The 24,888-nt window shown below is 42.9% G+C and overlaps 1 protein-coding gene across 1 annotated transcript in view; it reads left to right on the forward strand.

The window, feature by feature from the left end:
• The first annotated feature begins 6,771 nt into the window (after positions 1-6,771).
• TH (tyrosine hydroxylase) overlaps positions 6,772-24,888 on the forward strand; it is a 53,177-nt gene continuing 35,060 nt past the window's right edge. Inside the window, exons 1-3 of the mRNA XM_066584098.1 lie at positions 6,772-6,861; positions 13,695-13,898; positions 22,669-22,843. Coding sequence (XP_066440195.1) covers positions 6,772-6,861; positions 13,695-13,898; positions 22,669-22,843 — 469 coding nt within the window. The remainder of the gene's footprint in view (positions 6,862-13,694; positions 13,899-22,668; positions 22,844-24,888) is intronic.

Raw genomic sequence — 24,888 nt, forward strand, 5'->3', positions numbered from 1 at the left:
GCCCGCTTCGGTCACGCAAATTTTTGAACGCATCAGCTATGCATACAAATATTTGTGCATCAAAACGCCCGTGTGACTGGGCCCTTTAGAAGAATTAGCTGACAATCTGCTGCGTATGCGGACCTTGATAGCAAGTATCCCTGTAGGAGGAAAGAAAAATTGAGCGTATTGAATTTCAACATGGCTAATCCTTTATTATTACAAGAAAGAAGTGACTACCAGAGGGAAGTCTCAGTTTCCCAATGAAATTGTGGTCAATGGTGATTCTTGCAGCTGCTCATTTTAAAGTCCAGAGGAGATGGCAGTGAGTAAAGTGGCATGGTTCCTATCTATCTCCTCTGCAGCTTCGTTGTAGTGATCAGTGGGGTCACAGCAGTCTGACCTCTGCCAATTAGACATTAATGGTGTAGCTGCCATATTTGGTACCACAAGTCAGCATGACTAAAAGTGACAAGTTCTTGGTCCAAAGACAAAGTCAAAAAGATGAGCAGGTAATCCGAGTTTTTCTGAACTGACAGAGATGACTATAGCAAAGTATGGAGGACTATACGAATTTGATTACCAGAATCGTCCGAACCAGACACATCTCTCAAGTAGAACACCTACCCCGAAAAGGGCGACCCCACTGTGTGAGAGAGACCAAGAGCCATTCCAAGGCATGCTGGTGATACCTGGCACTAAGTACTAATTATGGAGACCTAAGAACCCAAAATACTGAGCTAACTGTAACTAGGCAATTGAACCCAGGACCTCTGGACTCCAAATTACAGGATACACTGCACAACATGATGGCCAGTACACAGGTTGTATAACCAACAACCCCTGTACTAAGGGACTGGTTTAAATACCTTTATACGTAAACTGATCGGCTAGCTTGCCTGAAAGACAACACAGTCATCCTATCAGTACTGGCACCAGGGGGTAGATGTTACTCCCTCGGTGACCAGAGCAGAATGAAACTGTGCATGCAGTGTCCAGTGCATCACATGGTCCACGGTTACGGACATCACTCCGGACCAGTCTGCACAACTCTGAAGTCATGGTGCTGACAGTGCGGTGACAGCGTCCATGTTTTTTTTAACTGATACTCTCTGGGGTGAGCCAACTCTTTGAAGGAGAGCACAACCCAAGAACTTAAATTTACGGGAGAGGTTTTTTCATTTTTGGGGCAACATGCTCTTTTTTAACATAACAATGTATAGCAGAACTTTTCATCTTCTTTTGTTAAACAGAATAATGTTCTTGTACCAAGCCTACAAGCATGCCTCTTGGCTGCAGAGCTAACCTTCAGCAGTACACAGAAGCAGCATTTTGCAGCAGTTGTGCCCTGCCATTATGGGTTATTAAAAGTCTTTTTGTGAATGAAAAGAGTCATGACGGCAAAAAGCCACCAAGGCAAAGTGGTGCTAATTACTGTGTTTGACAAACTCTAATTACTGAAAGAAACAGCCGAGGAGGGAGAGAGAGGAGGCACGGATGGGGAACAGAGATTAGGCATAGAGAAAGAACATGAGGCTGCAATAAGAAGAACAAAAAATATTTGCTAAGGAGATGTTGTAATAAAAGAAAGCGGGGCCTATAAGGCCGAGATAAAAAACATAAAACTAACCGAATACAGGGAAAGGTGAGAACTGTCAGGGGCTTATCAATGAGCTGCACTCTATAACATGGCGTAAAATTGGTGCAAAATTTATGAAGCAGGGGCACCTTTTTCTAAGAATGAGAACTACTTTTGATGTTAGCTGAGGAGTGGATAGTTATATATCCTACAACATATTCACGGAAGACAAGTAATGTATTGACGCCACAAATATTCTGACGCGAAGAGACCAATTACCAACTGTTAATCTGGTGAAAACTCCATCTTAAATTGATTAAATTGGAGGTACCGTATAATTGCACAACCAAACACTGGGCGGCTTTTAGACTTCTGTAATTCATATGAGAGATTCGTTACTAAAGCTGCCTGTACGCATCAGATGGAAATTTTGTGCAAAAGTGTCTGGTTCAGCTGAATTTTTAGGGGTTTATTGTCCTAATTTTTCATACTTTTTCATAATATAAAGGAAAGGTATTACGTGTAGGGCTGCTATTTCAGACTGTTGCATCCAATGTCTGTCATCTTCTTGAGGACGTTGAAACTATCACTGGCAAATACAGCCTGATGTAAAAAACAAATCATGGTGATGCGTCCTCCGGACGTGCAACCTCAATAACATAAATCAAAGGCACAACTGTGCCTTGGCCACTAACAAGTCCCTATGAGGGAGCCCTAGCACAAAATAGAGGTGAAACAGAACCAAACAAAACAGAAAAGAACTTAGCTCGCATGGAGAGCTTCCGCCAAGCCTGTGTTGCTCCGTCGCTGTCCAAAATGCAACTGAAGTGATTGACCAGCACAGGAGATAGTGCTGGCCCTGTTTAAATAGGAGCCAGGCTACTCAGCACCAGGTCCTGACTGACCTTCCTCCTGCAGTTACCACACCCCTCAGCTCCTGGAGAAGCAAGGGCACACCCAAAACCTTGTCTGGCCTGCAGGCAAGGTGCAGGCCTCAGCACGGCTGCAACACATGGGCTGTGTGGCCTCTACTTTTTTTTCCAATGTGTATGATCAACTTTTACCCAACCAACTTTGGTTGGCTCCGTAGACATAAAGTTTATGGTTTACCACAGAAATCTAATTTATGGTGGGTTCCACCGAAAAAGGCTTGATTTGACCAAATTATCTCTATGTTTATTCATGCATTAACCCCCCCCCCATAAACATTAGCTATCCATATACTATACATGAGACAAAAGTTGGCCATAATGGACACATTTTGACTTTTGCTCGATGTTTGGTTGGAAGGATTATCATGTATTATGCCTATCACTGATTCACATTTTTTAAAAATGTTAGAAATAGACTTCTGGTTTTTGTAGAGATATCTTATGACAGCATAAACAGATAATCAGGGCAGACATTTTTGCTAACTTTTTGAAGTTGCCCCATTGAGCAGCACCACAACCAGGCTCTCCCAAGACTTAATGAGGCTTTCCTGGTAGAACAGGGAATAAATGTATGAACCCTGGGGGTTGGATCATTGGGATTCCCATTGATCATGAGAATGGTGGTCCCTGAGTCTGCCAAGTGAATGAGTGGTGGTGTGCAGGTGTGATCACTGCTTCTTTCACTTCTATAGGACTGACCAAGTTACCTGAGCACTGAACTTGGCTTCTTTCAAAGACAGTAATACAACAGTGATTACATATGGACATCACCCCTCTATTCACTGGGGGGCTCTGGGTGCACCGTTCCCATGATCTGTGGGAATCTCCACAGTTGGAACTCAAGCAATAAACCATATATTATATTAGTTTTCCTGTGGATAGCTGTTAAATAAATTTAGTGAAAAGATCCATTTATATGTCTGATACATCATTTTAACGAACAAGGTTACAGTCCATTCCAGGTTGCATGAGTTGAACTACAAGATTCTGTCTCATTGGTATACCACCCCTGACAGATTACACAAAATGTTTCCCCAATCCTCTTCTCAGTGCTGGAGGTGCTTGAGCGGAAGGGGGAATATGGTACACATCTGGTGGAAATGCCCCCCGGTGGCGGCACTGTGGAAGGACGTGGAGGGGCTATACAATGATCTGTCAGGGGCGGGAGGGATGTTCTCGCCTGAGATGGCCCTACTGTCTATGTTTCAGGGGTCCATAGTCCAGACGAGAAAAGGCCCACTGAGATTCTTTGTACTGGCGGTAAGGCTGATAATCCGAAGGTTCTGGCGAGCCACCTCAGGCCCCACCGGGGCTCACTGGGTGGAGGCAGTGAACGAGCTGGCCAGATTTGAGGAGATGAGGGCAGAGGACGATGCTACGGTGGGGAAGTTCTTTGCAACCTGGCGGCCATGGTTGGACTTTAGATTGTCCCCAAGATTGGGGGAGAGGATCACCCGACAGACAAACGCGTCATAGGTACGCAACACCCTGACATCGCCCCGTGAGACGAGAGGGAAGCAGTGCCCCCCTTCTGGCATGGAGGAGGGCGGTTACGCTCAAATCGGAGCCCCACATCCCCGGGGGAATCAAAACAGGACGCAAAAACCCACGCAAACAGGGGGTCGATGCGATAGCTCAACCTCTATCCCAACCTACCTACACCCTTCCCTAACTGCCCGCCGAGCTCTTCGGAGCCCTAACCCTGGTTAATTCTTCTGTCGTTTCTTCCCTTGTTCTTCTCTCTACCGCCTCATGGACCCCTACCTTGAGGTGGGAAGGAATCCGGTTAATAAAAAGAAAAGTGTGGGCGGAGGCGGGCCAGATACAGCCTCCACTGCGACGAGGTAGTGGGGAGGGAAAGTGGGCGCATCACTAAGTATGTATACATTACAATTGCTTTTTTGTCTGAGATGCACTCCATGTTTGTTCTTTCACATGCCTTCCAGCCTCAATAAAAACTTATTGAACTAAATGTCTGATACAATAAATGTTAAAGGGGTTCTTTGGAACTTTTAACATTAAAGGGGTTGTCCCACGCCGAAACGGTTTTTTTTTTTCAACCCCCCCCCCCGTTCGGCGCGAGACAACCCCGATGCAGGGGTTAAAAAAGAACACTGCACAGCGCTTACCTGAATCCCCGTGCTCCGGTGACTTCTTACTTACCTGCTGAAGATGGCCGCCGGGATCTTCTCCCTCGGTGGACCGCAGGGCTTCTGTGCGGTCCGTTGCCGATTCCAGCCTCCTGATTGGCTGGAATCGGCACGTGACGGGGCGGAGCTACCAGGAGCCGGTCTCAGGCACGAGCGGCCCCATTCAGAAAACAAGAAGACCGGACTGCGCAAGCGCGTCTAATCCGGCGATTAGACGCTGAAAATTAGACGGCTCCATGGAGACGAGGACGCCAGCAATGGAGCAGGTAAGTGAAAAACTTCTGATAACTTCTGTATGGCTCATAATTAATGCACAATGTACATTACAAAGTGCATTAATATGGCCATACAGAAGTGTATAGACCCACTTGCTTTCGCGGGACAACCCCTTTAATGACCTATAGAAAGGATAGGTCATCAACAGATGATCAACTGGGGACTACTTTCCTGATCCCCATTGATCAGCAGAATTCCCAGGCCCGCTGTTAGTATATGCAGCGACCAATCTGCACTATATTTGCCAGATAGGGAAATCAGATGCATTGGAAGGTTTTAGATCTTGTTTTAGCCCTCAAGGGCCTACTGTTCCCGCCATATTTGTAAAATATCGGAACAGCTAGACCAATTTGCACCAAATTTGCCACATAGGTAAATCAGATGCTTAGGAAAGTTTTAGGCCTTCATCTCTCTAGGACCTACTGTTCTTGTCATATTTACAAAAAATTGAAATACACACATAGATATTAAAGGGGTTGTGCAGTTACTGGGACCCCGTGTATTAAAATAATAACGTGAACTATATTTACCTCTTCGCGGCCACTGAGATCCCGTGCTACCGCCTGGTGATTCTTGTGACAGATGATATTACAGGAAATCAGGTGACCGCTGCAACCAATGAGAGTTCTTGAACTCATGGCATCATCAGTATAAAGATATACTGTACTTTATTATGTTGGCTTCATATCAGTAGCAAACAAAGTTTTGAATCACATGCACACGAAATAGACCAGTGTGAAGCCAGGTGATTCTATTAGTCCTTTATATAGGTCCCAGCAGAGGCGTACCTGAAACTGCTGGGCCTCTGTACAAAATCTGAAACTAGTCCACCAACTCTAAAGCTTCATTGATAGTATCGGTTTGCAACATGGGGAAGAGAGACTTTTTTGGTCCCCTAGGGCTCCTGGGCCAAGGTGCGACCACACCCCTGCACTCCCTATAGTTATGCCCATGGGTCCCAGGGAACAACTCTAAGTTTTGCATCTTGTTAAAAGGGTTTTCCCAGAAAGAACAATAGGATAGGTGATAAATGTTAGGTTGCTGGAGGTCATGCAATTTGGAGAATATGTATGGAGTGGCGGTTTGAGCATGTGCACTGCCGCTCCATACAATTTTGGAAGTTTAAACTGATCCTATAAATCCCATAGGGTTTGAAGGAACGAAGAATCAGGAATTGGGACCCCCATTACTAATATTAATGATCCTGGTGTTTTCAGCAGGAATCTTATTGTAAGCCATATTACATTACAGTACATCATTCAAAAGTATATTCCGAGTAGACATGACAGAATCCATTTGCCAGGTTCCAGGTTTCCAGCATAACGGAGTGATTCGGATTTGGGAGAATGGGTAGAGAAGAATATATTCGAGGATTTGCTTCTAATCAGGTTTGAAGATTCCTTTAGAAGCACTTTGCAATAAAACCCCAATAAACAACGTGCTGTTTAGATCTGCTACCTATTTTATATCTTTTTTTTGCTATACATTGACATTTCAGCTTTGACATTGATTACACCTCAATGTAACTCTCCAGTTGCAACCTTATATTATTGTAACATTAGTATTAACAGAAAGGCGCTGAAATTCACCAACTAATTCATCCACAAGCTGCTGCAGGGCTATATAGCATTTCGGATGAGATGGTCTGCAGATATTAGGCAAGAAGGCTACTCTTACGAGGCAAGTGATGCTCTGCAGGTTACTCTGAATCTGAAGGAGATGTGCTAAATGACCACTGACCATCCTCCTCCCTTAGGCTGAGATCTTCTGCTGGGGGGGAGTAGTGACGTCAGGCTTGCACTATAAAGCCTGGGCTTCGAGCAGGTGCAGGAAACACACTTCTACAAGAGTAGTGATGCCAACGCCAAACATCTCCGGATCTGCTGGGAAAAGCTTCAGAAGGGCTATTTCTGAGCTTGATCCCAAACAGGCTGAGGCTATTCTGGTAAGAGGAATCATATAACCTTATATTTTAGGGTAACTCTACAACTTTTTAATATGTTGATATAACTTAGAGCGGAGTTTACTTTTTCTTGTTTTATGCCTGTATATATTGTCCAAGTCTTTGTAGTGTTGTATACTTTTTACTTAACGACTGATTTCATTAATTACAAGGTTGATTATAGCATGATTTATAGGGACCATAATAACGGAGAGAGGTTTATAATTTACCTGGATATCCCTTATATCAGATCTATAGGATTTGCATGCAATTTTCATGTCCATTTATATAGTAACACACAAGTCCCCATGATCATTTTTATCGGAGCAGATGTCCACATATGTCTTACCATAATGTCCTGTATCATAACTGTTCATGGGTTGTACCCAATATTGAAGTGAATTGGGATGAGCTGCAATACTACACATAATAGAAACCTGTCAAAAAGAACTCTGCTGTTAATGGGGAAAGGAAAAACTATCATGTGATTAATTATGAGTATGCAGAGAAACTTTTATATATATATATATATATATATATATATATATATAAAAATATATATATATATATTTATATATATATATATATGTGTGTATATATATATATATATCTATATATCTATATATATATATATATATATATATATATATATATATAAAATTATGCAAACACATGGCAAACCTCCTAAAAAGCTGATGCATGAGTAACTTTATAGTGACAACCAAAGAGGAAGTTAGATTCAAATCATATATAGTTACCCGTATGTCATTTTGCCCCTTCTTTGCATACAACTAACAGTACAGTACGACAGATTGTAATCACTTACATTAGTTCCAATGCTCAGTGTGACTACAGTATTATTTCCCATTAAATAACATAACGTGAGGGTAAATCACTGTTGCAGTAACTCCAAGTTCCCAAGTTACCGGTGACCTTACAACAAGTGTGAAAACCCAACTGTGTTGGTATATTTACTATAGTAATAGGGTTATCTGTAACTTTTTAGCACAACTCTCTCTTTACATATATCTCAAGTATAAAGCATTTAACACTAGCACCAATTTCATAGGCAGCCAACTCACCTAAGAGTGAGTTCCATGGGATGGGATCGGTCGGAGGTTTCATCACAGATCTGGCTGAAGATACCAGTAGAAAAAAACGCTGCATGCGTTTACGTCCAAAGCCGGGCAGTTGGGTGGAAAGCAGGGGGATCCCATTATAGTCAATGGGGTCTGTCCGGCGCTGTTCAGTTCCATCCAGAGACGGAAACCAAATGGAGCAGGGAAGTGGAATCCCCAGTGCAGGCGTGAAACCACCCTGACAGTGTTTTTTTGGACTGTGGGAGGAAATTGTAATTTGTGGACAAAAGGATTCTCTCTGCTTCCATAATTGAAGATCATCCTATGTGATTTAAAAAATGGCTTCCCACTTTGGTCTCTAGTTGACCATTGCAGTATAATGTTAATTGAGGTATATCACCTATTAGGGCGCCCACCCACTGGCGTTTGCGATTTTCGTGCGTGAAAAACGCAGAGTTTTCGCAGCGTTTTTCCCGCGTTTTCCGCGCATTTTTCGTGGCGTTTTCACGGCTTTTCCATTAATTTCCATTGACTTTCATGGGTGCATTAGGAGAAAAATAAGGACACATATGCAACTGACAGTTCCTATGTTAAAAAACGCAACGCAACGCAAAAAAACACGCCAGTGGACAGGAGTACATTCAATTCTAATTGCTCTTGAGAAAAAACGCAAAACGCAAAGAAAAAAAAATCGCCAGTGGGTGGGCGCCCTTAAAGGTGTACGCCCCATAGAGGCAGACTATGCAGCTGCTATGAAGCCCGTAGAGAGAACAGTGATGTTTGGTTCTTCTTCCTTTTCTACTCAGTGAATGCAGGACTTCCTTCTCCTTAGGAACCAAATTGCTGAAAAAAAAGGGGATAAGGAAAAGTCATAAAGATTGTGGAAAAGGAGTGGAGGGGAAAAAATATCAGACCTTTTTGTCCTGGGTACCAAAATCCAATTTTTTAATAAGGGGTTCATTTTTATCTTAGCTTTGGGGGCTCCTCACTTCTATATATGCCACTGTTAGCCATGCCTCAGAGACAGAGAGTGAAGAAGTGTTCACACCATGGAAAACAGTAACTACTTAAATGAAGAAGTTATCAGGCTTCTGTACAAGGTGATTCATTTTTGTATGGGGGCAAATATTAAAACAGTGAAACCTCCCCAAATGACCACTCATTACTACTTATAGGAAACAGTTTCATTAGTTTTAACAAATATGGGACTTTTCCCACTTATTTCTGGTCATTACTCTCTTAAAGGGGTTGTCCCGCGAAAGCAAGTGGGTCTATACACTTCTGTATGGCCATATTAATGCACTTTGTAATGTACATTGTGCATTAATTATGAGCCATACAGAAGTTATAAGAAATTTTTCACTTACCTGTTCCGTTGCTAGCGTTCTCGTTTCCATGGAGCCGTCTAATTTTCAGCGTCTAAGCTCCAAATTAGACGCGCTTGCGCAGTCCGGGTCTTCTTCTTTTCTCAATGGGGCCGCTCGTGCCGGAGATCAGCTCCGTGTAGCTCCGCCCCGTCACGTGCCGATTCCAGCCAATCAGGAGGCTGGAATCGGCAATGGACCGCACAGAAGCCCTGCGGTCCACCGAGGGAGAAGATCCCGGCGGCCATCTTCAGCAGGTAAGTAAGAAGTCACCAGAGCGCGGGGATTCAGGTAAGCGCTGTGCGGTGTTCTTTTTTAACCCCTGCATCGGGGTTGTCTCGCGCCGAACAGGGGGGGGGGGGGGTTTGCAAAAGAAACAAACCAGTTTCGGCGCGGGACAACCCCGTTACTGAAATTAAAAAGCCTTTTAATCATAATGCATTATTTCTGACCTATTCTGAGGGCAGCCAGGGGACTAGACAGGGACAAGGATCTGAGTGCAGCCAGATTTAATGGTTGTGTCTAGCACTAAATTCCGATGTCAGACAAACATATTTAAATGCATCCGTAATATGGATCCGTATTACAGATGTGCGTCAGATAACATTACAATGATGATGACTGTGTGAATACGTTGTTAAGAGCTTCCAAGGTACAGGACAGACAGTGGCTATGAGTGCTCTGCAGAGGAAACTAGTGTAGAACTGGATAAAGCTGCTGTAGATCATCTATTGAGGACATTGGAGCAAATGACTAATTGTAAGTGAGGTCGACCTCCATCTAGGTAGTGGGTGTGCACACTTATAGGGACTTTATGTGTAACAGACCTGTTTTGTATATATGAACATGCTGCAGCAAATAACATTTACATGGATATCGCTCGCAGAGACCAAATGGGGTATATCTAGAATAATGACGCTGAGTATGGTTAATCATGCTGGTAACTGAGGAGTGTTAACTTTTCACAGGGAAACTGTATGTTGTAACCTGTGAACAAACACTTAGAAACTAAAATATTATTGTATTCACATTGCCGTATTCCAAGACCGGTAAGATCTTTATTTTTCTGCCAACAGAGCTGTGTGAGGTCCTTTTTTTGGGGGATCATTTACAGTTTACTTTGATACCATTTTGGGGGGTACATATGACTTTTTGAGCACTTTTTATTGTGTTTTTTTGGGAGTCACATGAATGGCATTTTTTCTTCTGTTACAGTGCTCACTGTACAGTATAAATAATGTTAACTTTATTCTTTGGATTGATGCAATTATGGTGATGACAATTTTTTTTTTTTAATTTCCAACTACTTTTGCACGATAAAATCTTTCTTTACAAAAAAATGTATGGAATTAGAATCACTGAATTCCATGACTTACAACTAGTGATGAGCGAGCATACTCGCTAAGGGCAATTGCTCGAGCGAGCATTGCCCTTAGCGAGTACCTGCCCGCTCGAGAGAAAAGGTTCGGCTGCCGGCGTGGGTGAGAGGTGAGTTGCGGCAGTGAGCAGGGAGAGCGGGGGGGGGGGGGGGGGGGGGGAGAGGGAGAGAGAGAGATCTCCCCTCCGTTCCTCCCCGCTCTCCCCCGCCGCTCCCTGCCCGCCACCGGCAGCCGAACCTTTTCTCTCGAGCGGGCAGGTACTCGCTAAGGGCAATGCTCTCTTGAGCAATTGCCCTTAGCGAGTATGCTTGCTCATCACTACTTACAACTTTTTTTATTTTGTCATCAAATGAGCTCTGTGAGGTCTTTGTTGCGTGACAGGTTGTAGTTTCTATTGGTGCCTGTTAGGGATACATGGTACCTTTTGATTTTTTGGGGGGGGGGGAGCTGGATGAATAAAAGATCCTGGCATTGTTTTATTTAACTGACCCTGTGAGGGATAACAAACACGATGAGCTTTATTTATCAAAACTGTCTAATAGTAAAACTGCTGCCTATAGAAACCAATCAACACAGATTTCATTTCTTAAACTGTTCTGGCAGAATGAAAGCTGCACTCTGATTGGTTGCTCTGGGCAACAGGCAGTTTTATTGTTATGGTAATAGCCAGTACCAGCATTAGCCACTAGCTCTTGCATTGTCCTGACAATTGCTGGGCAAAACCTGAGAACGCAAGTGCCACCCGGCAATTAGGGCTGTTATAGCTTGTTAATAGTACTTATTGCTGGACGGCACCTTATTGCTGGACGGCACCTGTGCTCACAGGTGTCACCCGGGAATTGTCGGGAAAACACAAGAGCTAGCGGGTATTGCTAACACTCATGTAATAACCCCCTTAGACAGTTTTTACATTGGGTCATTATGAACGAGGTGATATAAAATGTTTTTATACAGTCATCATGTAATGTGATGTTGGTAAGGTGCATTACAGAAAGAGTGAATTCATAGGCAGGTTATGGGACTTACCATGACTTCTCAATACACGGACAGCAGCTCTATTGTAGCAATCCCGTATTCCATAATCTGCTAATGGTTTTTTACTGGTTCCCACTTCTGAGCTTTTCTTACAAGGCTGCCTAACTTTTCCAATGTAGCTGTCACATCAGTTGATTTCTTACAATTAAGGCGGTTTCACACTGCTGAGGCGCAACTACGCTCGCCGCTATGGTGTATAGTTGTGCATGAATTATGTTTTTTTTTCTCCAGCCATTTAAACTCCACACCATAGCACAGGAGTGTGAAAAAATAGCGGAAAGATAGGTCCTGCCCGTAAAATTAACGGGCGAGAATCTCAGTAGAGAAAACGAAACCATTGAAATCAGTGGTTTTGTTTCGTCCTGTTATGTGGCTGTGATTATAATGGCCGCATAAAGGGACAAATCACGTCCATGTGAAGTAGTCCAAAATGTAAGAAATCAAATGGTGCGATCTGTGCAATCATCGCCATCACAACGGCACATTTACACAGTTATGAGTGAGTGTAGAACAACCGTGTTTGAAGCACAGTATTAATGATATCTTGCCAGGGGTTCGAACTCGGGCTGGGAGAATTTTCAAATCAATTTTATCAACTCGCCCATAAAGGGATCCTCAATTCCATTTTTTTAAATAAATTGTTAAATTTGATTTTCTATAACGTGGCCATCGCAGCTCTGCACTTCATGAAGCTAAACAGAGAGCATACAGCTCTCAACTATGCTGACTTCGACCCCAGCAGCCTTAGGACACCACATCTGCAATGCCACTGATTGGGCACTTCTTTCTACTTCCTGTCCGACTCCTGATCACTAAGAAGGCACCATGTTCACTCCCCAATGCGGTTATGCTTTGCAGATAACCCCCAGCATGACCAGTATCTGTTTAGCTCTTCGGGATCAGGAGTCGGGCAGGAAGTACAAAGAAGTGCCCAATCATCGGCATTGCAGATGTAGTGTCCTAACGCTGCTGGGGTCAAAGTGAGCACTGTGGAGAGTAGTATGCCCTCTGTTTAGTTTCACGAAGTGCGGCGCTGCGGCGGCCATGTTATATAAAAATGAATTTAACAATTTATTAAAAAAATGGTAAAAGGTAAAGTCCCCTAGTGTAAGCACCGAGTCATGACCGACTCCTAGGGCGATGTCACATCGTGATGTTTTCTTGGCAGACTGTTGTTGGTGGTGGCTTGCCATTGACTTCCCTAGCAATTTTTTTACCCCCCAGCAAGCTGGGTACTCATTTTACCGACCTCAGAAGGTAAAATGTCAACCTTGAGCCGGCTACCTGAACCATGCAAGGATTGAACCTACAACCTTCAGGTCGTGAGCGAGAGCTTAGGACTGCATTTCTGCTGCCTTAACTTAATCAAATTAAATGGATAAATCTCCTAGCCCTACTACAAACCCCTTGCAAGAGATCATTAATACTGTGTTTCAAACAGTTGTTCTTTTACGGTTTAAGTGAATATTGTTCATAGAACCGAGTGAGTGCAGATTGCATTGGGCTACCGTAGAGCGACGGTGATGTTGTTTGTTTACCGCTATTCCTTATTTACTCTCAAACCGGTATTCACTAGATTTCTGTGTTCTGTAATAAGTACTGTATATCTTTTGGTATTCCGTTGTCTCCATCGTATCCTAATTCTCCAGGGTCCAAGAAGACAATAGGTTATATAGTAACAAACTATTCAAAATATGTAGGGATTATCAAAGGCACAAATCCACCTATTATCCTGTAGCGTTGATCCAGAAAAAGGAAAAATGAATGCTATTAGGCAATTATTAAGTGTCTTCATGTTCAATGAAAAAAAATGACTCCCCAAATGTAATTGCATTCAGCGAGTAGATGGATCCGCATCAATGAGGTTGCCATGCTATGTATTTATATTGGCGATCGTCATTCCATAGAAAACATTCACAGGATGATAAAATCTATACCTATCTGAATTCTGTCCCTGACTGTGATTTTTACCTTTACAGTCTCCGCGGTTCTTGGGTAGAAGACAGAGCTTAATAGAAGATGCTCGGAAGGAGCGGGAGGCAGCGGCGGCAGCTGCAGAAGCTGGAGAGTACACTGACCCCCTGGTATTTGAGGAGAAGGATGGAAAAGCCATTGTCAACCTGCTCTTCTCCCTTAAGGGAAACAAGCCATCTTCCTTATCCCGTACTCTGAAAGTGTTTGAGGTAGGAAATGATGATTCAACATTCACATCATTAGTTAACCCCAGAGTTGTGCTTTTGCTATGAGCCTCCAGTCCAGTCAAGCCCTTTATTTTCCCACTTCTGTATTATACTACAAATCTTTCTTTTTTTTATTTTTGCCCCCAAATTTTCCAAGACTAACAAATATTTACGTCCTCAAATAACCCCAGTGTAACGGAATAATGATCAGATCATCGATGATATCTATACTATCTACCTATAACATGAAATTGAAACTTCCATACATCCATCAATGAGTCACGGAAACTTTTTAGCTGGGCCCCCATATTTGATTGGACCCATATTGTAACTTTGCTGTAGGAAGATGATGGACAAAGGTGCATTAATACTATTATACTGCAAGAAACTCAGTAAATGCTAAGCAATACTATCATATATGTATACAAAGTTTACACTTTCAACATTCTATAGGACTAAAATAGTTAAAGGTTTAACCTTGGGCATAATGAACCCTGGACAGATATTCTACTGTGTTCTTGGAGCTCAGCTCTCTAACCTCGGAGTCAAGGAGGTGGGCCATGCCGGGCTTTCTTTGTCCACATTATTAAGACTGACAACCTTCTCCCTATACACAAGCAGGGAGAGGCGTTGTGACTCTTGATGCTGTGAGGGCAGGAAGAACCTGTTATGGCCCGCCTCGCTGACTCAAGAGCTGAGCTCCTAGTCAAACTTGTATGTTTTTTTTCTGAAGGACAGCAACTTTTCAGAACGAAGCATACTTAGGTCGTATTGGCATATATGTGATGGGTTCATGAGTTGGGGTTAAACTCAAGCAAGACACTTCAGAACACTGGTTGTTTTTGGAAAGGGAAAAGTTCTGGTTGATACTGGCAGCAGAGGAATACGTGGACTATGTTTGTAAAAACAGTGGACAATGCAAAAAGTGAGCACTGTGCAGTATGCTCTGTTGAGTTTCATGAAGTACGGCACTGCGGTGTCTAAATGCTATACAGTTATAAGTAACGCTAGACAATATGTGCAATAACAATTCCTTAATCAGCAATCAACAAATACTCTGGATAATTGTCCAATGCATTAACCCTTTCCAATCCACTGTCTGACGTCTAAAGACATTCTGATTGAAGGCTGTACAGCTCGAATGTCGGAAGATGTCCAGCAGGGTATTCTTACTGTAGATTACTGGCTGCTCTGTTGTTGGGGGCCTCTCTTCAGCATGTCCCATACCGCAGTACTGGCTCTAGCCAGCAGATGGCGCCATTGTATAATGGCAGAAAGAGAAAGCCCCCTAGGAAACCCTGAATCTAAAATTGGATTGCAAAGGGTTAAATTCACTTATACGTGTATATAATCTCAGAGAGACACCAAATTTAAAGATTATGAACAGAAAAGAAACTGATTTTTTTTTTATCTAGAAAGAGCACTACTCCCATTTATGGGCTGTATCTGGTATCTGAATCAAGAAGGCTGAGTTGCAATACCAAACGTAGTGGATACTTGAAAAAAGACAGTAGTATGTTAGGCCGAAAAAAGACAAATGTCCATCCAGGTCAGCCTAATTCCCCCCAACTAAACTTATAAGCATATCTTGTCTCCAAGATGTTGCAGATGCTTCCCAATCTCTTCTTTTTAGAAGTTCCGCCTGCCTCCACATAGCTGGCCTTCTGTCCCTTTGGATGGCAGTCCTCTCCATAAATTGGCAGACTTTTGGAGGCGCATGTGACCAACATTTCAACATCCCTCCTCCATAGATGCATAGTATGGCTTCTATCTGTGCATGCATAGATCGTGGATATTCAGAGTGGGGTGCACATTGCATCTTTAGAAGAGGCAAGATAAGATATTGGCCACATTCCCTACCACAGAAGTGAGGATATACTTCTGCTGCTGTCACCATATATAGCAGCAAAGCAGACAAATTACACTTTGTTACAGTTCTATGTTTATGGCCTCAGACACTGGTCAAAGGCGAGAGTCCAGCCACCACAAATTATTTGCAGGCCTTACGCAGCTAGCGTAGGGTTCAGGGAATTCAAATACGCTGCTCAAAACAGGGATAGCCTACAATGTATACTGCGCGGCCTTCTGTTCTCACATATCGTGTCACTCAGGAATTGGGGCCTATTTAGTTAGTGGTGGTTTTTCTTGAATATAGAACAATCCCCCCCCCCCCCGAAAAACAGCAAATCTATGGGTTAGATTCTCTGCGTATTGCGTGAGTCAATTTTGTTCAAGGCAAATACGCGCAAAAATAGTGAGCACACTACATAAAAATTATTCCATCACATTTAATTAAAAAATACATAATTGTAGATTAAAAAATAGATATTCGGTTTGTGGAGAGCAACAATATAGCATACTGTGCAGACCGACATCTACCCTAAGGCCAGACCTGGCTTCAGAGCAGTTGGGCTGTAGACCTCATGGAGCACAGAGACAGCACTACTGCAATGAGAGGGCAGTGACAGAGCATGTAACAGCATAATAGGGACATGTGCAGAAAATAATGGTGACTCAAAGAAGCATTTATGATGGACTTCTCTTAGATAAAGAAGGGAAAGAAAATGGCACCAATTGGAGGCAACGCCACCTGTGATCTCTGGAGATAACTGCACTGTAGCTACTATCACTGTGTAGAACTGGTATTGAAATATTATATGTATGGTGATGGTATTATTTAGCGCTATACTAAAGCTGAGCTGCTTTGTAATATATACTGTATCCTTATTTTGTTCTACCAAAGACACACTGTAATGTACAGCATAGTATAATGAAAACTCCAACAACACCCGCAGTGCCTAGGGCTGCATCAGTGGGCTATTTGAGACCCAGCAATGCAACAGAAAGTTCTGAGTGGACCACAGGCATCATGAAGAGGTGGGGAACCAAGCTGAACTTTTTGCACCTGGGCCCATGGGCCTTTAACTATGCCCTTCATTGTCACAGGAGGAGGAAGAAGGGGTGCCAATCTCCCAACTGGCCAGTCTGCCAGACAGTTGGGGAGGGTGACTTTAGCAAGAAGAGAAGAAGAGGGGGCATCTTCTCTAACATGGTTCTCCACTCATGGGAGAAGTATTGAGGAGGAAGAGCAGGAAGAAGCAGTAGAGGAGAGAGAGAGAGAGAATGGGATAATGTAAGTCCAAAGGCAGGGGAAGTGGCTGTGCAATGTTCCTTCCATTTATCACTAAGCACAGCTGTTTTACGTGGATGGATTGGACCATTTATATGATGTACATGAGGCAGAAGAGTGTTTTTATGCTGCAGTGCTTGCAGAAGGATCGTCACATAGCCCCCATCAAAACATTAGATTGTTATTAGCGGGCCACCTTCCTTGATCGCTGCTACAAAGCCAAAATGACAAATCTCATTCTGGCAGTGGAGGGGGACCTCAATATGCCGCAGCATCAGGACAGACTGTTTGGCAGCTTCAGCAGATAATTTCCCCCAAAAACCACAGGAATGCATCCGCAATGGATCACAGCTCTGCGGCTCATGATGGACAAGCAGAAAGCCGCTGCAGCAGCGCCACCACCGGTGGAAGGGGAAGTCTAATTGAGGTGTGACAGTTTTTTAAGCCCTTCGCAATCTGCATCAAAAGCACAGGTTAGGACTTACAGTCACAGGCAGCATTTATCCATGATGGTCCAAGAGTATGTCAGCTCCAGTGTAGATTTATTCACACAAAGTGTTGGCCCATTTAACTTCTGGGTGTCTAAACTGAGTGGCCAGAGCTTGTACAACATGTTTTAGAGGTGCTTACGTACCCCATTGCCAGTGTGCTGTCAGAAAGGTTGTTCAGCACAGCTAGGGATGTGATAACTGACAGACGCATCTGCCTGTCCACAGACATGGCATCTCCTGACATTTATAAAAATGAACCATGTGTGGATTTCATGGCTGATATCACTGATTAGTTAGCACACTGACAATCTTTTCTTACATATGCGTAAGCATAGATTTTGTCAGGGATTGAACCCTGGATCTCCTACACTCCAGCTGGCAGCTCTCCCTGCCGAGCCACCCAGCCCTTGGACAGTTCCTCTGCTAAAGCATAGCAATGATCCTGTGTTCCCTAGCCTGTTCCCCGGTTCTATCTCTGCCCAGTTCCCAATTAGGCTAACTATAAAAGCCGGACCCTGCCACTGCTCAAGTGTGTGATTATTGTGCTTCACGGCCTTAGGGCTCTTTTACAAGGGCATTGCGATTTTCGTCCGCTCGAATTGTGGACAAAAATCGCATGAACGAGAGGCAGCTGACACCAAGTTGCAGCTGCATCTTCAAGATCTATCTTTTCCGGCCACTGTAAAAGCGGCCGGCCAAAATGTGCTCTGTATATGCTATCTTTTCCAGATGTAGCTTTTTACACACTGGAAAAATTGCCCATCTGAATAAATGCATTGGAATCCAAAGCTTCAGATGGTTGCGATTTTTGGCCGGCATTTTATCATGGCAAATTTCTGCGATACAACGCTCGTGTGAATAAAGCCTTAGTCAAGCTCTTCTACCTGCTCCTCTACAATCTGAGAACTGCCCATACCGATCTCTGGCTTTTCTCCTGACCGTGATACCCGCCTCCTCTTTTGTACTGCAAATTGAGAACTACTAATACCAACCTCTGGCTTTCATCCTAACCATGATACCAACCTCCTCCTTTGTACAGCGACTTGAGACCACCTGTTGACGACTCCTGGCTCCCCTCTGACTGCTCTGTGGTCTTGCATGGCTACTACAACCGTGACTGCAAACCTAGTTCCGGAAACACCACAGAGTTGCATCAAAGACCACACTGCGCCCTCAAGGTGCTGTTGATGCTGCTGCTGGTAATGGTGCTGGTGGTGCTCTCCTTCTCCTGCCTCCTACTTCCCTTCATATGAAAAATATGTTAATATGAAAATATGCTCCAGCTACAGCTCTTATGTTTCCATGAGGAGAACACTCTGCCCTCAAGGTGCTGTTACTGGTGGTAGTGGTGAAACTGCTTCTGCTCTCCTTCTCCTGCTTCCGCTATATTTCCTCCTCCTCATTCTCCTAAATACAAAACTTTTCTAAAGCACAAGAAACAGCCAGAATTTTACAGCTATTCTTGGAGAAGGCCCGTGCTTGGCTGTTTTGTTCACCTGGTAGAATCTGCCCATGTAAAACTTACGGCTTTTAATACAAGCATCACATCTGCTGTCTTCCTTTGTGAAATTTGTGATCCTGGAGACCCTATATGGGCCTTCTTTTGTTGTCCATGACACCCCTATGCTATGTTGACTCCTACACCACTGTACACTATTTTTACCAATTTGTTGGAGGAACACAGTGTTCCCCAGATGTACGGCTGTATTCCCATGCAATTTAGGGGGCTTTGGCTGCATTGGTGACTCTTTGGAGGGTAAATTAGTCTGGAGTGAACCCAATTTATACTCTAATTGACTTTAATAGGAGCCGGAATTGGCCCTCCTGATTCAAGATGATTTTGGTGAAACCGGCCTGACATAAACCGCTTATGCCACTAATCGTTCATCACTAATCTGGACACTTATATATTAAAGCTATCATGTCATTTGTTATGTAAGAAGTGTTCTGAACTTGTTACTATAACACCCGGGTATAATTAAGCCATTTAAGTCGTAATTATTCTCTGGTAATTATCGAAGGGGAAGAAAAAGAATAAATAAACCAGAAAATGAAATAAAAGCTCATAAATACATACAAGAGCAATAAAGCAAAACTCATGCACATCCAGATATCTTACACGACTGTCTGATTGGAGCATTTTGTTGCTCCTTGGAGTTTTCGATGTGACACTAGGAGTGTAAGATGTTCTGTGCCGTCCATGAGATGCTCCGTGATGTGCCCTCTGGCTGGGATTGGGAGACAGACAGCGGTAATGTAATTTTCCTGTGTATGTGCCAGCTATCTGTTGCTGCCCTCACTGTGGTAATACGATCAGTGCTGTCACATTAGCGGTAATGCATTGATGTGCAGATACCTGCCACACAAATAGGGCAGGAGGAGCAGCATTTCCCTGCCTCAAGCACCATACAGTCGAACTGGCTCCATTAACTCTTGCTTTGCTTTAGAAAATTACTGAAATAGTTCTCTCTCTAGAAATGTCTATTTTAGCGAATAATTGTATTCCTCTTAAAATAATAATCCTGGTACATCCTTTCTCATAGTCCTATGTTGTGTCGTTCCCCTCTTATTCCTCCTAGACATTTATGACTAAATTGACAACTGGGTGTTGCCATTTCCCTTGTAAGGGAGGTGTGTACCTACACAGTCTAACACTGGCAGTACTGATAGGATGCTGGCAGTTATGTAAATGAAGCCCTCCCAACTGGTAACGCCCAATTGTCAATTTATACATGAATTTCTAGGAGAAATAACAGCACAATACAGAGTTCTAAAAACAGGTGCTCCAGAATTGTTAAATTATATGGAATACATTTATTTACTAAAACAGACAAGTTTTTAGGTTTTGAGAACTCCCCTCCTTGAGCAGCACAAAATGTTGGGCAAGCTTCACACGTGGCGTATTTGCCTCAGGCTTTTTGCAGCAGAAGGGTTCCTTCACATGGGCACTGCAATTTTTATCCGGCTGCGCCACAGCGACAGCGGCTACGGAGGCAGCCGTGCCTGTGCAGATGACCCGGATGCGGTGAGTATATGCCGCAGCCCGGAATAGTGTCAGGCGAGGAGAGAGAGTTTATTTTCTGCTAAATGTCCTCCTCTTCCCTCCCCCTTCTGCTCCTTGCCTGCTGCCTGCATTGGGAGAGAATGGGACGGGTCCAGAGCTATTGTGCTGACAGCCGACATGGGGTGGAGAGGGGAAGGGAAGGGGGAGGGAGTTTAGCAGAGGTGCTGCTAAACTCCCTCCCACCTCCCTTTTCCGGCAGCTCTCATAGACTCCCATAAGACCTATCTTATGCGCTATCATTTCCGGACAAACGTTTTTGTGCACCGGAAAATTGCCCATCTGAACTGATGCGTTGGAATCCAGTGCATCAGATTGTCACAATTTTCGGCCAGCATTTAATCGCGGCAAAATTGGGAATGAATTCTGCAGCCTAAATAAACATGCGGCGGACCTTTTAGTAAATTTGTCACAAATTATTCCAAGGAACTCCTTTACTTAGATTGTTGCAAGATATGCTAGTGTTAGAGACCCTGCCCCTTAAAGTTGAGCCCCATCCACTTTTTGAAAAAGTGTCAGGGCACAGCGTAAATGCTCAAAAATTGGCATTTTTCACACGCGCACCAAAATTGCAACTTGTTAAATAGACTCCATTACCTTTAAAAGGGGTTGCATCATTAAAAGAAAAAATGTAAAAACGGTGGGGCAGATGATAAAGTAAAAAAAGAACACCTACTCACCTGTCTTTGGTTTGTCTGGAATCAGCTGAGTGGCTGCCCTGTCATGGATGCCCACCGGAAGTAAGGTGACCACTGTGGCAAATAAGAGGTCGCAGAGAACTCCTGACAACATGGCACCCAGGAAGTGAGCGCTGATGCCAGAAATTCGGAAAGTGATGTTTCGGCCTTTGATTGGCCAGAAGTGGTCACATGACTTCTGCTAGCAGTCTGCAATGGTGACAGAACAGCTCCTCAGTGCTTACTCAGGCTTAGTTTCAGTGGTACCTCCAGCTCACTCTGCTCAGTAGTGTCTCTCCACGGTGACTCTTTTATAACCAGAGCCCAATCTCTAGAAAGTTCCTACTGAGCATGCTCAGTTCCAATGTGCCATAATTTACTGCAAATCATAGTCCATTTACATGGCCACATTTTAGCAGTTTGGGATAGCCCCTTAAAGTACTTCTGCTAGCCAACACACATGCACAGATATGTTACTGCAGTCTCAATATTTTAAAGGGATTTCACAGGATTGAAATACTGCACACAAACAATGAACATGTGTGGTGCTGTTTCAGGAACAAAGCAGCCATGTTTTTGTAATTTTGTACAACCTCTACAATAGAAAACTATTCAGACTATAGCAAACAATACTGAAAATTTTACCCAAAGTAGTTGATTAGTCTTATCTATGTTTTAACTCTGTCAAAGATTCAGGCTACTGCACCGGATATGCATCTACATACACTAGTCAAGGCAGGGTGGTTTGTTGGTGCCCCCGCAAGAAACCCTACACCCTACTGTTGTACCGCTTGTATTGGCCACTTATTTCCTATAGTCTTCTATAGGAGCCCTCACTGACTCACTCACTGACAGACTGATTCACTGACTCACTGACTGACTCGCCACTAATTCTCCAACTTCCCAATGTCGTAGAATCATGAAATTTGGCACAAGCATAGATTATGTCCAAAATAGGAAAAATAAAGGGGTCCCAACTCGATTATTCAATTCTAGTGCAAAAGAACTAGTGTCCAAATTTTACATACGTAATCTAATTCTCTCACTTCCTGATGTCATAGAAACTTGAAATTTGGCACGATCATAAGTAGGAAAAGCTAATGGGTCCCAACTCGATTATTCAATTCTAAGCGCAAAAGAGTTAGCATCCAAATTTTACGTACGTAATCTAATTCTCTCACTTCCTGATGTCATTCTTTATAAAGGAAACGTCGCATGGTTACCTCCACATGGTGTTTCCTGGGTAACGCAAAGAACCATGCAAAATGGTGAATATATTTTTTTCCTCCCTATCTCTAAAGTAACCACGACTTCATAAGATTTTCCGTGTGAACACCAGATAAACACCAGTACCAAATTAACTCGGGCGAAACGGGTATATAAGCTAGTACTAATATATTGATCTTTATTTCAGACATTTGAAGCCAAAATCCAGCATCTGGAAACTCGACCTGGAAAGAGGGGAACAGGAGCAAGTTCAGACTTGGAGTATTTTATACGCTGTGAAGTTCATCGTTCCGACCTTAACACACTAATGAGCTCTGTTAAGAGAGTATCAGAAGATGTAAGGACCACAAAAGAAGTCAAAGGTATACACTGAGCGAGAATGTACCATAACATGAACCATGACTTTCAAGAAAGTTGGAGTCAAGTCCTGGCTTCTTGCTTTTGATTGAGTTAGAAAAATTAACCCTTCAATGAAAGGCCATTTTAGGCTCTAATGGCCCACCAATTTTTCTGACTTTTTTCACCATCGCATCCCTAAAACTATAACTTTTTACAGCTTCGGTCAACATAGCCATATGAGGGCTTCTTTTTGCATGACAAGTTGTACTTTTTAATGACATCATTTTGGAGTACATATGATTTGTTGTATAACTTTTATTTATTTTTGGGGGTGGAGGGGAAATTCATTTTTCAGCATGCAGGATAATTAGGAATATATTCTAGCAATTGATGGCAGAAATATACCACATTGTCCATCTAGTCTTCCCTTATATTTCCTTTTCATTTTTCTCTTAGTATATATCTATGCTTATCCCGGACTTCAATTCATTCATTGTTAATTTTCCAACCACATCTGCTGGAAGTTTGTTCAAGGCATTAGCTATTCTTTCAGTAACATAATACGTCCTGACATTGCTCCTAATCTCCCCCAACTAATCTCAAATTGTGCCCCCTTCTTCTAATATTTAGCTTCCTAATAGTAACACTTCCTTCCTGAACCTAATTTATACCTTTAACATGTGTAAAGGTTTTGATCATCTCCCTCCTCTGCCTTCGTTCCTCCAGGCTATGCAAACAAGGTTTAAGTCTTTCCTGATAAGTTTTGTTCTTGAGAACCTCCACCATTTTTTTAGACGGTCGTTGGACTGGTTCTATTTTAATAATGTCTTTCTGTAGATGAGGTCTCCAGAACTGACTGCAGTATTCCAGACGTGGTCTCACTAGAGCTCTATACAGCGGGATCACAATCTCCCTCTTTCTACTGGTTCTATCTCCAGCTATGCAGCATCCTACCTGCTTTCTTTGTCGCCTGACTGGACTGTTGACTGATTTTGAGGCTGTCAGAAATCAGAATCTTTAAATCCTTCTCTTCTGAAGCCCTAGATCACACAGAACAGCTAAACTACAGTTTCCATTATTTTCACTGTTTATCCAATTAGGTTAAATTTTTCTCTTTTTTCAAGACCCCACCAGGAGTATCAACCCTACTGAAAACTTTTGTGTCATCAACAAACAGACAGACTTTACATATTAAACCTTCTCCTATGTCACTTACAAGCATATTAAAAAGAATAGGACTCAAGACAGACCCTTGTGGTCGCCACCTGTAACTCAGCCCTGTTCAGAATATACTCTATTATCAACAACACTCTGATAATTATCTTTTAACCAATTGTGAATCCACCGGACTATCGAAGGATTAAGGCCAATTTTGAATAACCTCTCTATCTGTTCTTTATGTGGAACTGTATCAGAGGCTTTACTGAAATCCAGATATGTGATATCCACAGCAACAACTTCATCCACCACTTTTGTGACATAGTCGAACAAATCAGTGAGATTAGTTTGATGTGATCTGCCCTCAGTAAAGCCGTGCTGTTTAGGGTCCAACAGATTGTTGGTTTTTATGTGTTCAAATATCCTTGTTTTCAGCAGAGTTTCCATTAGTTTAACTACTACAGATGTCCCACTAACTGGCCTATAGTTCCCGGCTTCTTCTCTACTACCCTTCTCATGGATGGATACAACATTGGTCATTCTCCAGTCATCAGGAACGTTGCCTGTCAGAAGGAACTGGTTAAAAAAATCAGTTAGAGGTGCAGCTATCACAGATTGGAGTTCTTTAAGAACTCTGGGGTGGATGCCATCTGGACCCATTGTCTTATTCAACCTTAAACGTGCAGGTTCATCTACAACATCAGCCTCCAAAAACAGGTCTAAATTATCCCTGGATAGAATAGCCATTATCTCAGAGAGCTTGTTTTCCAAACTACAAGCATTAATACATATTGTGTGGAAAAAAATATTTTTTGTTTTATTCTTAGCAAGTACATTAATTCCATCACCAAAATTAACAATTAACCACTATGTTTTTGGCATTACCAATATATCACCCCAACCTAACTGT

This window comes from Eleutherodactylus coqui, chromosome 11 (assembly GCF_035609145.1).
Source record: "Eleutherodactylus coqui strain aEleCoq1 chromosome 11, aEleCoq1.hap1, whole genome shotgun sequence".
Lineage (NCBI taxonomy): Eukaryota > Metazoa > Chordata > Amphibia > Anura > Eleutherodactylidae > Eleutherodactylus > Eleutherodactylus coqui.